Source organism: Phalacrocorax aristotelis, chromosome 19 (assembly GCF_949628215.1).
Source record: "Phalacrocorax aristotelis chromosome 19, bGulAri2.1, whole genome shotgun sequence".
Lineage (NCBI taxonomy): Eukaryota > Metazoa > Chordata > Aves > Suliformes > Phalacrocoracidae > Phalacrocorax > Phalacrocorax aristotelis.
The window spans coordinates 9,573,948-9,591,179 of NC_134294.1; the positions used below are offsets into that span (position 1 = coordinate 9,573,948).

General features: G+C 49.5%; 1 protein-coding gene and 1 long non-coding RNA gene across 6 annotated transcripts in view; one reads left to right on the forward strand and one right to left on the reverse strand.

The window, feature by feature from the left end:
- CAMTA1 (calmodulin binding transcription activator 1) overlaps nucleotides 1-17,232 on the forward strand; it is a 319,674-nt gene that overhangs the window by 267,664 nt on the left and 34,778 nt on the right. For 2 of the 5 annotated variants that reach the window (XM_075113892.1, XM_075113893.1), the window contains 4 exons: nucleotides 1,191-1,331; nucleotides 3,637-5,492; nucleotides 8,706-8,832; nucleotides 9,619-9,753. In XM_075113892.1, the coding sequence (XP_074969993.1) occupies nucleotides 1,191-1,331; nucleotides 3,637-5,492; nucleotides 8,706-8,832; nucleotides 9,619-9,753 (2,259 nt within the window). Of the gene's footprint in view, nucleotides 1-1,190; nucleotides 1,332-3,636; nucleotides 5,493-7,818; nucleotides 7,955-8,705; nucleotides 8,833-9,618; nucleotides 9,754-16,805; nucleotides 17,097-17,232 lie in introns of those variants that run through there. The other 3 variants (XM_075113897.1, XM_075113896.1, XM_075113894.1) reach the window with 3 other exon arrangements.
- LOC142066481 (uncharacterized) lies at nucleotides 1,326-3,698 on the reverse strand. The gene is made up of 3 exons (XR_012663719.1): nucleotides 3,612-3,698; nucleotides 2,696-2,850; nucleotides 1,326-2,289 (listed from the first exon to the last, which is right to left on the reverse strand). It is a non-coding gene; the product is annotated as an uncharacterized LOC142066481 (long non-coding RNA).

Consider the following 17,232-nt stretch of genomic DNA (forward strand, 5'->3'; position numbering starts at 1 on the left):
TGACCTCACATCAAAGACCTTCACCACACAGGGATCTGTGTATTTAGAGCTTAATCCTACAAAGTTGAAGTCCATAGGACTTTTAATTTTGATTTGGTATGTTATGGTGAGGGATTTTAGAATACAGCATGCAAGGAACATGCTTTGCTAGAGTACAACAAAGACACTCCTGAAAAGAAGCGGCTCCTCAGGCCTGGGCTGCCAGGCACAGGAACATCTTAGAAATTATATTGCCACCAGCCAGTACTTTCCAAAATCCATAAGTGAGCTCTAGTGCACGCAAACAACAAATAATATGCACATATAAATTGCTTAGAGAGACAGTAAAAGAAACAGAAGATGCTTTGAGTCATTTATGGAGAAAATATTTTATCAAATGCTATTTCTGTTGTAAGTCAGGTTGAGAATATCAGTTATGTGAAATTCTCCATTTAAAAAATTCTGAGAGAGTGCCTTTGTTCAAATAACGCACGTGCATGCAGCTTAGCATTCTTATTTAAATAGCTAGCCGGGCACAAGAGTCCCCAAGAAAAGAGACATTATGTTTGCAACAGTGTCTGCAATGTCACCCTCCTGTCCGTTTTCCCAAATGACTAAAAAGTCCAAGTCTGAGGAGGAACTCACAGAGTGTCTGCTAGTGACTTGCAAAAAATGAGTCAGTCTTCACTGCTGCCAAACAGGATCTGGCAGTGGAGACCTGGCCAAAGGTTTGTATTTGCTCTTATACTGGCATATTTTTGGCTGCTGATTTTATTATGAAACTAATTTTGTTTTCATATTAGGCAGAAAAAGATTCCAAAATGCTCCTTGGAATTGTGCTGTTTTACTTCAATGAAACACAAGTATTTTGTTGCTTTCAGGTTTTTAATGAAGGTTACATGCACTGTTCAGATAGTCCTTAAAATTTTTCAGCTTGCTTAGAGAGCCGCCGTTAACAGCAAACTGAAATAGAGAAAGATATTGGACTGAGGGTTTTTTTTCCTCTGTACATACCTAATCCAGCAAGCCTATGGATATCAGGGAGCAGAGAATAGTAAAATAATAACCATTATTGTTGCTTTTTATAGGTCTCCTTCAGTTCTGACAAAAAGCAGCAGGAATGGGTTTCTGCTGTTCTTTTGGAGTGGCTTTTGATGGTTTCTGGTGTGGTTTTGAAGTTTCTGATGGAAGTTTTACTGTTCTCTTCACAGTTCATGGCATTAAGTGGACATGCAGCAATGGAAACAGCAGTTCAGGGTTCTCAGTGGAGCAGCTTGTGCAGCAAATCCTCGATAGTCACCAGACCAAACCGCAGCCTCGGACACACAACTGTCTCTGCACTGGTACCTTGGGTGAGTACCTTGGGAGGGCACAAAATTGATCACAGCTTAATCCAGACTTGGAGTACCGTTTGTAGTGCTGAAAATGCTGTATCATGAAGTGTTGAGACACAGTGAACTCAGAGGTGACAGAAGAAGTCTTGAGCATAAAAAGATGCAGCTGAAACTTCTGGAAAAAAAATGTTGATACTTGTAATGTGCAAGTTCTAATAAATGCTCTATATGTGACCTGCTCAAAATAGCATATTCTCTTCTACGTGCTCAAGGTTACCGAAGCCTCAAAATTTGATGCTCTTCCAACTTCACTCTCTGAACATCTTGCCCCGCAGCCCAGTTTGCTGAAGAAAACAGACTCAGGTGGTTAATTACAAGACATCACTGGGATAAGACAGGTTTTCTTTAGGTATCATGAAAATACAGGAGATTTCTTTCCTGTTGAAGAAGATGGCTGTGTTTTGAGTGAGACTATGACAGCAAGAAACAGCATCCTTAGTATTAGCGTTTTACAGAGAGAGTGGGAAGCTGATTCACTTTTCCAAATCATCTGCTTTATAGCCACCACTTCCTAGTACTTCAGTCAAGTAAAATATATGACACATTAATTAGTCTTTAGCAAAATTTATAAAGGAAAGCCGCCAGTGCTTCAAAGGGTTTATTTTTGCTTCTTTTTTTGCCTTATACAACCAAGGTTTAAGTAATAACGATGACCTCTGAAATACCTGGGTTTGGATTAAAATTCAACCCTTATGGTTCAGCATTTGATCCAGGCTTGCAGATCTGAACATGAATCCTTTTATTCTTCCCTTTGATGTTTTGTCTTGTGCTAAGTCTACTGCATGCTTTTTAACGTTACAGTATGGCTTTGTTTTGTAACAGCTTGCACATTGACACATACATTCCCAATTCCTTACTGTCATCTGCAAAGACGGCAGCGTGAAAGCCTCTCCCTTGTTCCTGTTCATCTCTATACCTAGGAGAATAGAGAGATTTAATATTGCATTTAGTCTCAAAAGCACCGTCCTGAACTACTTTAAATGACCTGATTCAAATCCTGAGCACATAATAGAGAAGTTCCCCTTCAAGGGCAAGGAACAAAAGATTTAGCGAACTGCAGCAGCTACACAGATGCCTTATGTTACCCAGAAGATGGCATTTGTCATTGTAGCCATTAGCTATAAGGAGGAGGTTTCTTCCTCCCCTTAGTCATTATATGGTACCATAATTATTGCTCTTACCTCATCCTAAGGAAAAGTAATCAATTAAGGAGAAACATCAAAAATTCAGGGGCTGTTCTTCTCTAAACAACAAAAGCAGTCCCTGCACCAGAGTTTGTGGCTAAGATGTCTTTGCAGACAGAATTGTTTACTTCATCCTACCTGATTGCGAAGCTCCCAGGAACTCAGGTGATGTTCATCTTCTGTCAGGCCAGTAAAGGTGCCAGCTGAACTCTGTGGAGGGTTATCTTCTGGTGACCTTTGCTTGAGCACTCTTCAGCTGCTCCAATACTAATCGAGCACTCTGCATGCGACCTCTGAAAGTACAAAATGTTTATCTGTCAGCATACAAACGGCTTAGAACAAGAGAAAACCCATCACCTTCCTATGGGAGGGAAAGCTTTCTTTGTGCTGGCTAATGTACTACTTCTTTAATAATTTGATTGGCAGCTGTGATAGACACAATGATGAGAAGAAGATGAGGGTTGCAGGGTGATGCCAGGGACAGGAGTGTGATATGGCGCCTGTCACCTCCAGATTACCAGTCAGCATCCAGCCCACGAGAGCAGTCGTCAAACCACCCGACATCAGCCAGTGTGAAGAGCCGAGCATCTGTGTTGCAGGAGGCTGAGGTCCTGTCCGTGGTGCAGATGAAGCAGGGCCTGTGAGGTGGAAACCCTCTGCCATAGCTGGCAGCAACAGCCCTCACCCTGCAGACTTTGCACTGAGATGGGGCATGTTTAACTCCAAAACTTGCCATTGATATCGATTCCTCCCCTCCTAATGTGTTGTCTGATGGGGTAGGGAGGAAGGGAGTAGCTGCTAAGTGGGGTGAGGGGAAGGGTGCACATGTGCCTGTTTAGAGGTTGCTGTCGTTGCCTGCAATGGATCTATGCATCACATGGAAAGACCTGTAAATCTGGCACTGGCGAGAAAGTAATTTTATTTCCAAGGTCTCTCTTGCTCTCTCTTATGTGTGCTTGCTCTCTCTGACGCGCATGTGTGCATAAACACAGCCCTCCTTTGCTACAGCCATCAGATATGCAACTAGCGTTGTCTTAATTTTGTATTTACTTACCGGTAAATGTTGTTTTCTGGCACAGGGGCAGGAAGCAGTGTGCATCACAAGTGTAACAGTGCCAAACATCGCATCATATCACCAAAGGTCGAACCAAGGACAGGTGGGTACAGCGCTCATTCAGAGGTGCAAAATAATGATGTCTCGGAAGGCAAGAACGAGCACAGTCATGGCAAGGCCTCCAGCCGAGAGAAGAGGAATGGCAAAGTGGCGAAACCGGTGCTACTCCATCAAAACAGCACTGAGGTTTCTTCCACCAACCAGGTGGAGGTCCCTGACACGACCCAGAATTCTCCTGTGTCCATCAGCAGTGGATTAAATAGTGACCCAGATATGGCGGATAGCCCGGCTGTCACTGGTGTGTCCAGTATGGCTGTAGCATCAGTTATGGGAAGCTTGTCACAAAGTGCCACCGTATTTATGTCAGAAGTCACCAGTGAAGCTGTGTATACCATGTCACCCACCTCCGGCCCAAATCAACACCTTCTGTCCTCAGATGCAGCTGCACAAGGACTGGTACTTGCTGTGAGTTCAGATGGACACAAATTTGCTTTTCCAACAACTGGCAGTTCAGAGAGCTTGTCGATGCTACCCAGCACTGTCTCTGAGGAACTTGTGCTCTCCACAACTTTAGATGGAAATAGAAAAATTCCAGAAACCACCATGAATTTTGACCCAGACTGTTTTCTTAACAATCCCAAGCAAGGGCAGACTTATGGTGGAGGAGGTATGAAAAGTGACAGCATCAGTACCAACATAAGGCAGTCACCCACAACAGAACGTAGCTTCAACTTCAATACAACCCTCACAAAAGAAATCAAAACTGAGGACACATCTTTCGAACAACAGATGTCCAAAGAAGCATTTTCCTCCACTTCTGCATCTAACACACTCACCCTCACTACTGGTTCAGGTTTGCTTCCATCTGGAGGAGGTCTGAGCCCAAGTACCACCCTGGAGCAGATGGACTTCAGTGCCATTGACTCCAACAAGGACTATTCTTCTAGCTTCAATCAGACCGTCCAGAGCCCTCACGTTCATCAGACCCCTTCCCCCAGCTTCTTTCTGCAGGATGCCAGCAAACCTCTTCCCCTTGAGCAAAACACTCACAACAATTTGAATGACTCAAGTAGCTCATTTGTGAACACGTTAGGAATCCCCAGTGTGAAAACAGAGTCCTCGTCCCAAACCACTTCCAACTGTAACGGCACAGTGGAAACCAGAATAGAGTCCACCTCTTCTCTCCAGCTCATGCAGTTCCAAGCAAACTTCCAGGCTATGACTGCAGAAGCTGAAGTTCCCATGGAGACCTCCCAGCAGGCAGAAGGGAACGAAAATCTACTTAAATCAGGGGATCTTCAAGCCTGCAGCACAGAACATTACTTGCAGCCTGAGGCCAACGGGGGTATCAGGAATGGGAACAATCTCCCTATTCTCCAAGGAAACATGGTACAAGGACTCTATCCTGTGGCCCATCCCAGCTTAAATAACTCCTCCAACATGGAGCTTAACTTGGACCACTTTGACATCTCCTTCAGCAACCAGTTTTCTGATCTAATTAATGATTTCATATCGGTAGAAGGTGGGAGCAATGCTCTCTATGGACACCAGCTGGTGTCAGGTGACAGTGCTGGACTGTCTCAGCCTGAAGACGGTAACAGAGCAACCTACAACCAGGCTGAAATGTGCATTCCCTGCTGCAGTCCTCAGCAAGCCAACATGCAGCTCAGCAGCACAGAGAATGGAGCCAGCACGATGGCGTACATGCATGTGGCTGAGGTGGTCTCAGCAGCTGCGGCACAAGGCACTTTGGGATTGCTACAGCAGAGTGGGCGCTTGTTCATGGTGACAGATTATTCACCAGAATGGTCTTACCCTGAGGTAAGTCTAGGGCTTTTACTCATTAATGTTTACTGCTCTGTCTTTCATTGCTTTGTTAGCAAGGGCTCCCAAGGACTGTTTTGTTACAGGTTTGGCAAGGTGTTTAAAATACTTCTATTAGAAGTCAGAGTATCCAAGTCCATTTGCGTGCCTGAGTGTACTTTTAATTAAGCACTTCATTACCCTGACAGGGGCCTTTCTTCACTTAGGAAGCATCCGGAACAGAAATATTTTGTTTCGTTGAAAAGCTAACTATTTCCCACCTGATGGCTTCACGGTTCTACCTAGCCACCTTAGAGCAATGGAGTTTGCAAACTGGAGCTGATCCTTAAATCTGGCTCTGATGTTCTCAGTAGAATAATTCCTGACCTGCACTGCCTCAGTGAGCTCAGCATTCACCTCCATCCCACAGACTATCCAAAATCAGTCGCATGCACCACAAGTTAAAAATGTCAGCAGCAGAGACTTCTCTGACTTGAAGGAATGCTGGAGGAAAGAGGCTGTTTGGAGCCAGTAATGGAGAGGCAGGTTGTTTTGAATTTTAAAAATGGTCTGTTGATGTAAGCCCAGCCTTGGAGCACTGTTGTACCTGTTGCTTACGGAGGTGTATAATAACTCTCGGGAAAAGATCTCTCTGTTCACAATGATTTTCAGTCTTGTGATACCACCCCCAGTAAGCATACATCTGACACCACTGGATGGTGAGTTTGCTGGTGGATGAGGTGGAAATATGCAATAACAAGCAGATGAGGTGGCTTAACCTTCAGCTGAATGATCCTGTGGCAGCTCCAGGATCACGCTGTTACAGGCGCAGGTGATGAGTTGGTGTTCGGTGGCTCCAAGAGTTCACGTGCTCAGCAATATGGGACTCGGGGTGAAAACGTGTGTTCACTCTGCAGATGGAAAGGCACTGAGGTTGCCAGCATGCAGGACTGGCCAGTGGGCACTGATGAAGAGCCTCCTTCAGGAGTTTCTGCCCTCTGTTTAGTTGCTCTCTCTCCAGACAAGTCCATCGTGGCCAGCGAGGTGGCGGTGCAGGCTCAGGCACGGTGGGCAGCTGAAGGCATCCCACTGCTCCTTAGCAGTTTGCACGGTCTGTAGCTGACAGGGGAATCTGGGGCTGTTGAGGGCAGGAGATGCGCAGGGGCCTCCCTTCTGCCAGCTGCCAAATCCAGAGTCCTCTCCAAGAGACAGGGTGGTCGCTGGTCATCCAGCACTCACCACCAGCCGGAGCTTACCTTCTCTTGGTCTTGGTGCAAAACTAGGTCTGAATGCCAACCTTCTGCTTCTCTGGAGTGTAACACCAGCTGAAGTGTCCGCGCTGTGGGAGTCAGTGCTACTGTCCTCTGACTGACTGCTTAACTCGGAACAGCAGTGCGATGATGGGCTGTTAGCAACAGAACCCAGTCAGGCTTCGTCCGCAAGAGGCGCAGTATTTCAGGGGCATTTGGCTACGTTGGGCTACAGACACTGCTTCTGCCATACCTGTTGCCCGGGCAGTCAGTGTGACACTTTCTTGCTTGTGTAGAAGGTCCCAAAATCAACAGCAAAAACTCTTACAGCAAACCTTCAGCCTTCTGGTGCAAATCTTTCTCTTTTGCTGCTTCCATGGAAACGTTTTTTTTTTGTTATCCATTGCTACACTAACTACTTGTTCGACTCCTGCTGGCAGAGCTTGTTTTACATCTGTTTATACAGACCGCAAGGCCTAATCCTTCTGCACAGAACGTTTTTCAAAACCCGCGCAGGTCCAGGATTGCTTTCTGGTCACGTTGGTTCATACCCGGAGCTTCAGGTTTTGATTTAAGCAGCTCAGAGCAATATCCCAGCTATTCATTTTCTTTATTTGCTGAGCGGAATTTGCTGCTCCCGTTGCGAGCCCCAGGGGGATCAGACAAGCTCTAGCAGGAGCGCTCTCATCTCCGGACGGATTCTGCCGCGGGCGGGCGGGGTTGTGGGGAGGCAGCGCTGCTGGGGTGAGCCCGGCTTCCCGGGGCGCGGCCGCTGGCACCAGGCCGGCGTTTTGCGGCCGTGTCCCGCAGCGGGAGCGGGCCCGGCTCCGGCGGCGCCGCCTCCCAGGGGCGGGCAGGCCGCGCTCCCGCCGGCGGCCGCCCGAGGGCAGCACGGCCGCGGGGAAGGGACGGGACGGGGAGGGCGGTCCAGCGGCTGCGGCGCTCGGAGGCCCCGCCGCCGCCAGCTGCGGAGGGGCCGGGGCGACCCCCGCTTCCAGCCGAGCCTCGGCTGGCGCGGAGGAGGCGTGGGGAAGCCTGGCCGCGGCCGGCGCCGGTGCGTTGCGGCGCCTGCAGGAGGGGCGGGCGCTAAGGGCTTCCCTGGGGTCGTTCTCGCCTACAGCAGCCGAGCCTGACGGAGCCGGGGCAGGGGAAGCAAGGGGCGAGGCCTGGGGCAGGCTCGGCCCAGGGCGCCGGAGCTGCGGCCGAGGGACCGCTGCAAACGCAGCCCCGGTGGGTCGCCGCGCTGCCGTCGTTGCGCTTCACGATTTAACCCAAGTTCCTAGTACCTGAAAAGCACAGGTTGCACGATTGCTGGTTTAGCTGAGATCTTCCTACACCACGGTCTGCTGGATTTATGGGCCGCCTCCTCCCATGCTTCCAGTTGTGACTTTGGAGGCGATGTATCGTCCTTTGTGTTCTACACGCAGTATTCCATCCATATCGGTGGGGTCAGGGCAGTGATGGCGAACATGCAGCACGCGTGCTGTGATTGACCTGTGGCACTTCTCAATGGCATGGAGACAAGCCTGGAGCCTGCGCAGGTGGCAGTGGGGAGCTGATGGTGGGCACGAGGCTCAGGCACACCCAGACATTACCAGGAGCTGCCTGGTGGAGGGATGTCTGGCTTGCCGCATTGATAAGGTTTGCATTACTGGTCTTGGAGCTGGCAAGTGACCCAAAGAAAGGCAGGTGGTCTGCGATGATGGTCACGCTGGCAAAGCATGGAACCTGAGAGTATGGGCAGGAGTGGGGAAGAGAGCGAGTGGAGAAACAAAGCTGCTCTACCATGGAATACTATTTGCATTTCTCCCACAGCAGTGGGAAGCTGGGGCATCGGTGTTGAATTGTGCCAAGGATCTGTGTTAGCTGGGCACTTCTGTTGTCCTTCGTGATGCTGTTTGCCATTCAGCTGTTTCATTGCAGGGTCCTCTCTGGGGATGGTGTCTTCTGTAATGCTTTTTTTCCTCCCTCTTCCTCACAGGGAGGAGTAAAAGTCCTAATTACTGGTCCATGGCAGGAAGCCAGCAATAATTACAGCTGTCTGTTTGATCAGATCTCAGTGCCTGCATCTTTAATTCAGCCAGGGGTACTGCGCTGCTACTGCCCAGGTAAGGAACACCTCTCCTATAACTGGTGGTTTCAGAGCAAGTTCTTAGCCTAATAGTGTCATGTATATGTCTTGACTAAACTCTTGGACCCATTGTGAAAGGTAGTGCATAAACATCAAGAAGCTTTTCTTTTTGCTTTGACCTATTTAGTGTGAGAACAGCAATTTAGGATCTTGATACATCACAACAGATCACAACAAATATTATTTAAAAGCTCTGAATTAGCCTTAAAATAAATATTTGAAATAATTTAAAATCATTCTAAGCATTTCTTCAGTTATGAAATGCCAATTAATGAGCAACTGTTATTCAGAGGTGTACTCACTGCTCTGATGACTCCTAATTTGCCTATATTCTGCACCTTGTCCTTGGTACTTACAAGAGGAGAACACCTCCAACCTCCCTGCAGAGATTTTCATCAGTGCTGGCCCTCAGTTTATGACTTTAAGTGCATGCAGAATAACTGAGCTTCATTGTTAGGCCCCACCTTCCCACTGGAAATGCAGTGAGGCAGGTTAATCTTTAGGAACACATGTGATTCTGCCTCTTGCCAAAACAACCCGTTATATGACTCTTAGGCTTACAGCCTTAGTGTTTGAAAATACAGATTGGCATTTTAGACTCGTCAGTTGTCTAGTCACAAAAATATTGTCAAACGCCCCCTCTCCTCTCATTGCATGTGCTCTTGGCCTGCTGCTTAGCACATGGGGAGATCGATAGGATAATACCTCACCATGTATTTCTGCGGCGACGTCTCTTGTCTTACAGTATGCTCTTTTCTTTTAGCTCATGACACTGGGCTCGTGACTTTGCAAGTTGCCTTCAACAATCAGATCATCTCCAATTCTGTGGTGTTTGAATATAAAGCCAGAGCTCTGCCAACCCTGCCTTCCTCCCAGCATGACTGGCTGTCCTTGGATGGTAAGCAGCACACAATATTCTTTACTAAAGCTCACCGAATGGTAGGACTGTGAATGAAAGGAGTGGCTCCCGGCGTGGGGGAGGGATGCAGAGGGGCAAGCTTCTGCTGCAGGGCAGGTCTGTTGCACAATTAATCAAAGACCTTGTGCTGAAATGTCTTATTAGTTCTTTTGATGTGCACAAAATGTGGCTGCATTTGATGGGAAGGACACAAAGGGGTGTTTTCTATGTCTGAATAGAAAGCTGATTGTTTCCCCAAAACTGGGACCACCCAGGCCCTAGCGGGAGAGAAGCATCTACCCTGCAGTTGTCTTCCCTGAGGACTCTGAAACTTGAGCTTGTCCAGAAAGATGTGTATTTACATAAGCAGAAAGTGGGAAGATGGTGAGACAATTTAAGGAATGAGGGGACTTCAGTCAGTGACTGCTATGATGTCCACATCCCACCTCATCAACTAGGAGTTACCAAACAGTGCAGATAGATTTTGTCAAACCCTTCAGAGTCTTAGTGCCAGAGCAGTCTGTGCTAATGGCAAGCCAGGCGTGCTCTGGCACGTAACAGCTACAGCCTTTCTAGACTCGTAGGAGCATCCCTTCTGCCTTGCAGGAATGAGATGGACACACTAATAGCATTAGCTCTTAGCCAGGCACTTGGCAGAAAGAACAATCCATGACTGATCAGAGCAGATCTCTGGTACCTAAATGTCGAACCAAGGGATGGCAACTCTGCATGGGTGTGTTTTAGGTTCAGGTTTACCTGGTAACGCTATGCCCCCAAAATGCATTTTATAAAGGAGCAAGATGAGAAGGATAGCAGGGCAACTTAGGAGCCTGAAACATTCATTTCCCTTCCTGAGTTGCTAGAGAGATGCAGCTTCCAGCTCAGACCAAGGAGATGCAAGGAAAGAGCTGGTTTGTATGACACACTGGGAAAAGACCAGTAATACTGCTTTCATCTTTCTCCATCGGAGTCAGCTGCTGGGGCACCTCATTTTGTGCTATCTTAGCAAAGTCCCAACACTCCTGCTTGGTGGCCCATTTGCTAAGTGTCTGTTTTCTCTGCTAAATACAGGAGGCAAATATGGTAAGGTCAGAGCCTTAGTCTTCAGCAATTTCAGAGCTGAGAAACTAATATTAACATTGCAAAGCATTACACAAAAGAAGTCACAGGAATAGTTGTTTGCACAGGGCCATACTGAAGGCAAGAGAAGTAATGAGCTGATATACTGATGCAGTTTGTTCCTTAGCCAATTAACCTCATCCTATTTTGTTTGTCGGCTGCAAACATGGTAACTGTAATACAACACATGTTTTGGGAAATCTGCCATGGATATTACTTTTGATACCAGTTTAATGCCTTTAAAATGTTGCTATCGTTACAAAGATTTGAAGCATGTGTTACTGTGTTGTTATTTTTTATCGTTGATGGACACAGCAAATACTTAAGACTGTTCAACTGGAGAAACACTGAACAGTTTGGAGCTTAATTCAGGCCAGCTACATGTCAGTGTAGGCCAGTTGTGTTTGAATGGTTTTTTGGTGGGCTCTCTCATTCTGTCTGGGAACCCCTGACCGGAAAAGCTTTCTTCATTAAGTCATTTATTAGAAGCTTTCTCCATACCATTAGCAGTTGTGAGCCTAGGGACTAGTCATGTGGGTTAAACCTGAGCACCCTGACACTGCTAACGAGAGCATCCGCAGTTCATCTGTAAAACGTAAGCACCAGGGGCAGGTGAGGAGGAGCCAGTTCTAGCTGGATTCTGGCAGAGCAGTGTGTGTGTGTGCGCAGAGTCTGAGCTGATGCTTTTGGAGATGGGGGGAACCTGTGTCTTCAGCTGTTCAAGGTTATCTGTTAATATTAGCAGCAGACTGACGCATCCTTCCCTGGCTCTCCCCCTCCCTGTAGCATCACAGAACACAAATGATGCATTCTTCTCTGCTTTCTGACCTGTAGCTGCTGTGTTTCTCATGCCACATACAAGAGAGGCATTTCAAGGAAGTCGGGGGGGGGGAGGGCTGGGGGGGCGGGGACGAGAATCACTTCCAACCTGTGTAGACACGAGCGGAACAGAGACAGATCACTGTGGTTATTGCAGGAGCAAAGAGAGGCTTGTGACTTGGCTGTAGAGGCATACTTGTAAACAGCAGTGGAAATCGCTCGTAAAGAGAAAGTGTACATAGTGTTTTGCTCAGCATCAAAATTGAGTTTGCTTGGCTTCTGAGTATTGGAAGAGTCTGCAGGTGCTTTTCATTTGCTATTGAGGCTGCAGGTTGCATGTGAAGTACAGCCAATACTGATGTGATGGAGATTGATACTCAGCTGTTAGCAATCTCTCTGGTGTGGCGTGTGAAGTGGATAGGTTTTAAAACCCTTGTTTGACAATTCCCTTAGCGCTGGTGAATTTGGAGGAGCTCTGGAAGGTGCTGTAAGTGTCTCTGGTGTTCCTGCAGTTTGTCTGGTTAGCGGGCGAGCTCTCAATTAGAGATTGTTATGATGTGGTGAGGGTGGAAGGGAGGGGGACTGCAGCAGTGAACAAACTAGGGCATTGCTAACAGGGAGGGGAAAAAAAAAAAGTAAAAGGACCGCTGCATTGCAGAGGCCCTTCAGGGAAAAAGACTGAATAATTATACTAACCATGACTTATCAGAAGCCTCTGCCTTGATGCACAGTGCACCAAAGGGAGCAAATTACGCTCTTATTTGAAGGACCAACACCACCTTCCCATTTATTCTTAGAGAACAAATGTTAGCTTAGCTAGCTAAGGTATAAGCTAATGCGAGTTGATTCTGTCGATAGAATAAATAACCAAATCCCTGTCTTCTCTGTCTACTTTAATTGCCCTGCTTCAAATCCTTGCCCTGCTGCCTGTTACATAGTCTTGAGGGAAGGATTTCAAGGAACATTTGTGGTCCCAAAATATTGACTAGAAGTTGAAAATTCCTTTTAATTAACTCAGTGGAACACTTTGAGTTCTTTGCACAACACAGTTAATGATTCCAGGTGGTATGACCACTGCAAGAGAGGCAGGGTTAACAGTCAACCATACCCCAAGAACAGCATAGTAAAAGGATAAGCAATTTCCATCCTACGTAAGTTTAGATAAACAATTGCCTTCCACAAATCTCTTTAGAATAAAGATGAAGGCATCCTATATGCAAACTGTATATTTTCACTTATATTAAGACAAAAATTAATACACCCTCTTTGTTCGGTTCTGCAGATACATGAAAACCTTTAGCCTCTGTTTCTTTCTTAAGGAGACGTGTCTTTAGCTGCCTGCCAATGTCCAGCTCAGAGCATAGTGGCTTCAATTTCTCTGCAGGCTCCTCTTGAGACTTGTGTAGTTGTTGCAAGATAGTTGCAGTGATAGGCTGTGGTACACAGGCTGTAGCATAGCTCCAGGTGTAAAAGGGCAGACAGTAGTAGCTCAGTCATGAGAGGATATGGTGTAAACAAAGCCAATAAATAAAATAGATACTGTTTTCAGGTATGGGTGGCTCCCAATTAATGCTGGGATAGTAGGCACACTTGGAATCAAACCTCTGTAGAAGTTTCCAGATTTCAAAAAAGATGGGTTAGCAGAGAAGCATCTGAAACAAAGCATGAGAAACCAGAGTTCCACGGTGACCGGCAGGAAAAAGTGAGCACAAACTTTCTTGCATGCCAAGCAGCGCTCGGTGCAGAGCAGAGGTGCTGCTTCCTGGGGGACATGGCTGTACCTTCTGTCACAGAGGAGTGCCATGAGATCCACGCACATGCCTGTGTAGTGTTGCAGCAGGATCTGCTTCCACCTGGCTCCTGTGCTCGCAGAGAGCAGCAGCGGTATGACGTATTGCGCTTCCTTCTTATAAGCACTTACAGCAACTTTGGGTTTAATTTTTTTTAAAGGCAGGTAATTCTTCTGATTATTCAGGGAACATTTAACCACTGCCTCTAGGGCTTGGCGTCTGGGAGAGATACGATAAGCAGGAAGGTATTCTGAGTGAAGTAATAGGACTTGTGTTTCCCAGAGAAAAACATTTCGTAAATAATTTCACTGTTTATAGTAATTGCTACTCGTGGAAGTAGTGAGCGTGGAGCAGGAATAAAATCCCATCTTTCTGATGAATACGGAGCAAGTATTGGCTGTTGCGATCAGGGAGCAGTACTGCAAACAACTGGGAAGCATTGTGAGACCATCTCCCTCTGTGCCTCCTGTTCATAGGACCGTATCAAGTCAAGCAAACGAATGTGCAGAGGAGTTTTAAGGGCAGTGTGTTGGGTGGCCGTCCTCTGAAGGGCCTTTTTTCAGTGCCTGTGCTGGACTATAAAGGACAGTGCACCTTTTTCTAACTATTACACAGCCACCCTTGTTTTATTCTGCGTTTTCCTTATTTTACCCCTTAGATGAGTTAGATCGTTTACAAGTGGATAGTGGACACCAGCTGCTTTCAAAAAGTGGCTGTAGGGATGACGTTTCCTTGGCATGGGACATGACCAGAAATTCCAGGGAGACTGGTGTGAGTGCTTCTTGGCATTATGCTTATGCGTCTGCAGGAAAGAGGTTGGGGAGGAGTAAGTGCTGCCATAGGGAGCCCAAACAGAACTTAAAAATGTGGGCAGGCAACGTCTGAACTGATGAGTCAAGCGTGTATGGCGTGGACAAGGGCGTGACTGGTACTGAATGTAAATGGTACTGGCGCAAGAGAGCGTAACAGGCACCCTTTCAGCTACTCATGGATTCTCCAGGTAAGGTTTGGCTATCCTTCTCAGCTGGAAAACATAAAAAGGACCGGGGGGTTTGGTGGCTCACTCGTGTTAGCATGATGTGCCGACCTTGTGGCACCCAAACTCTCATTTTGGCACGTGGGAGGTGGGTGGGATCCCATACGTCCAGGTTGTCTGTGACTGTCCAGCATGTGCGTGGTGTCTGTGGCGTTTAACAGGTACGTGGTCTCTGAAATGCATTGGTAAGCGTGCAGGGTGGTACATGTTCATCACCAAAATCCACCAAGCGCTGTTTACTGAGACTGCGTGCCCTTTCTAGCATGCAGACGTGATGAGATGCAGACAGCGCAGTTCTGTAGGAGAGACGTGTTCAGTATCACTGAGGCCCTCAGAAATGTTGTTTTACAGCCATAAGAGACTTTTGGTGGAAAAAAGTCTGTGTCCATGAACAGTAGCACTGTTTATCACTCCTCCCTCTGTCAGGGTAGAGGTGACTGTGTGTTTAACTTTACATAATGGATTTTACCATAAAAGATTAAACATTTGGGTTCTCTTCAGGCATGAATTCAGAGCAATGAATGTTTTGTACCGGGTTACAGGGCTGTGGGTGTGGCACATGGATGTGTGAGTGTTAGTATGGGACATGGATGGCTTGTTCCTTCCTTGAACTACACTGTAAACTTCAGATACTTCTGCTCTCCCTCCTGTTCTTTACTGACTCAGGTCAATGCGGAGGCTTTGTCTGTTCAGTTTCTGTTCCTGCTTAGATGTGTTCAGTTTTTTTTTTTTTCCCTTTCACACATGACAGGTAAGGACAGGCTGCTCTGCTACAGGCATTTCGGGAAGCTTGTCTTCATTGCCTTGACTGTGCTTCCCAGGCTACCCTTTTATATTTTGGCTATAACGCAGTTGAACTGAGGTGAGGAACATTTCGTTTGCTGTTTTGGCTGCTGTCTTTTGAGCCAGCCTGACTTGGTGATCAGCCGTCGGGTTCCTCTGGAAAGCCGGTGTTCATTATTCTCAGGCTGATGACTAAACGTGCTCCACTGCTGCTTAGGTGGGCCTGGAGTCTGCAGTTCCTTTGGATCGAGTAGCTGCGCAGACATCCTCTGGAGTGTTATGTCGGGTTTTAATGCTCTGCAAGCTTGCCTTATTAGGGCAATTAGTAAAAGCATAATTATTTCGCGTGAGCGGGATGAGGAGAACTGCACCTAAGAGCCCGGTGGCTGGAAGTGACGCAGGTAATTCTCGCCCCGGGTCGCTCTCGCTGAGCGGAGCGCGCCCTGCCAAAGCCCGCGCACCGGCGGCGCCCGGGAGCGGCGGGGGGAGCCGGCCGCGCGCAGGCGGGCCCGCCCCGGGCCGCGGGGGGGCTGCGAGCCGCCGCCGGCCCGCTCGGGAGAGGCCGGGGCCTGCGCGCCGGGGCCACCGCCGGGCACGGGGCGCGCGCTGTAAACACGGCGGCGACCAATGGGGGGCGGTGACGTCACCGGCGGGGCGGGGCGTGGTGGCCGCTGGCGGCGGGGCGCGGGGCCGGGTCGGGCTGTCCGGCCGCGCCGATACAGACAATGGCAGGCGGCGGCCGCCGCCTCCCGCCGCCCGCGGCCGTACCAGGCTGTCGCTGAGCTCGGCGAGGCCGTCGGACGGGGCCGGTATCCCCTATGGCGGCGCCGGGCGGCCCCGGCGTGGGCTGAGGGCGGCGGCGGGACCCAGCGCCCCGCCGAGGCAGCCTGAGCCGAAGCGCCCGGCGGCGGCGTTTCGGGGCTGCCCGGCTCCAGGCGCCCCGAGCCCGGCGAAGTGCCTGCGCCCCGGGGCGGGTACCGGCGCCTCCGGGTGCGGGAAGGTGGCGGGCGCGGCCATGGGCACTTGGGCGCGCGCGCGGTAACGGGCTCCCGCCGCCGCGGACACCGGGGCCTTCGCCGGCCGCCCGCTCCAGCCCGCGCGGCTCTTGCCACGGGCTCGTCTGCAGCTCCGACGTGCCGGCGGCGCCGGCCGCGGCCGCCGAGCCGTCCGTGAGCCGCTGCGAGGCGGCGCTCGCCCCGGTGCGGGCGCGCTACGGCAGCGGTCGCCCGCGGCCCAGCTCCGCGCAGCGGGAGCCGCGCGTCTCCCAGATGCCGGTCCGGTCCGGCTGGCAGCCCCGCAGCCAGCTGCCGAGCAGAGCCCTCCGGTGCCGCCGCGCTGCCCCGCGGCTCCAGCGCCCCGGCGGTTGGGTGCGAGGCCATGGCCTCGGCCCCTGAGCATCGCCCAGCGTCGGCTTGCACCGCGCACGGCAGGACTCTCCCGTCTCCGAAATATGCCGCCAGCGTGTGCTAGCCCGTGCGCCGCGGTCACGGAGGTGGGGAGAGGGCACAGCCGAGACCCGCCCGCCCTGCAGTGAGCCGGAGGAGCTCTAGCTGGCTGCGAGAATGCGAAAGCCGACATCCAGGTCTGTGCGGGAGCCTGCTCGGTCCGCCCCTGCTGCAGGGTCCGCACCAGATGCTGGCTGGAGCCTCCACTGATGCCTTTGTAGTCTCCCAGGTCAGTCCGCTGGGGGCAGATGTCGGTTTATTTACCTGGAAGCGGGTAGAGGTACTACACAGGGGTCCCGGACCCCCACCCTTTGCAGGTGGATGTGCAGCTGTGACAAAGTACTGCTTCTAGTAAGTATTGCAGGATGATGTGTCGGGCAGTATTGGGGTTTAAATATGCATGCTTCTGTGTTGTCCTTCACTTTGCTGTACTTACCCTGTGAATGCACGTCTCATGAAGCTCGCTGTTCATCCCCCTTCCTCTCCT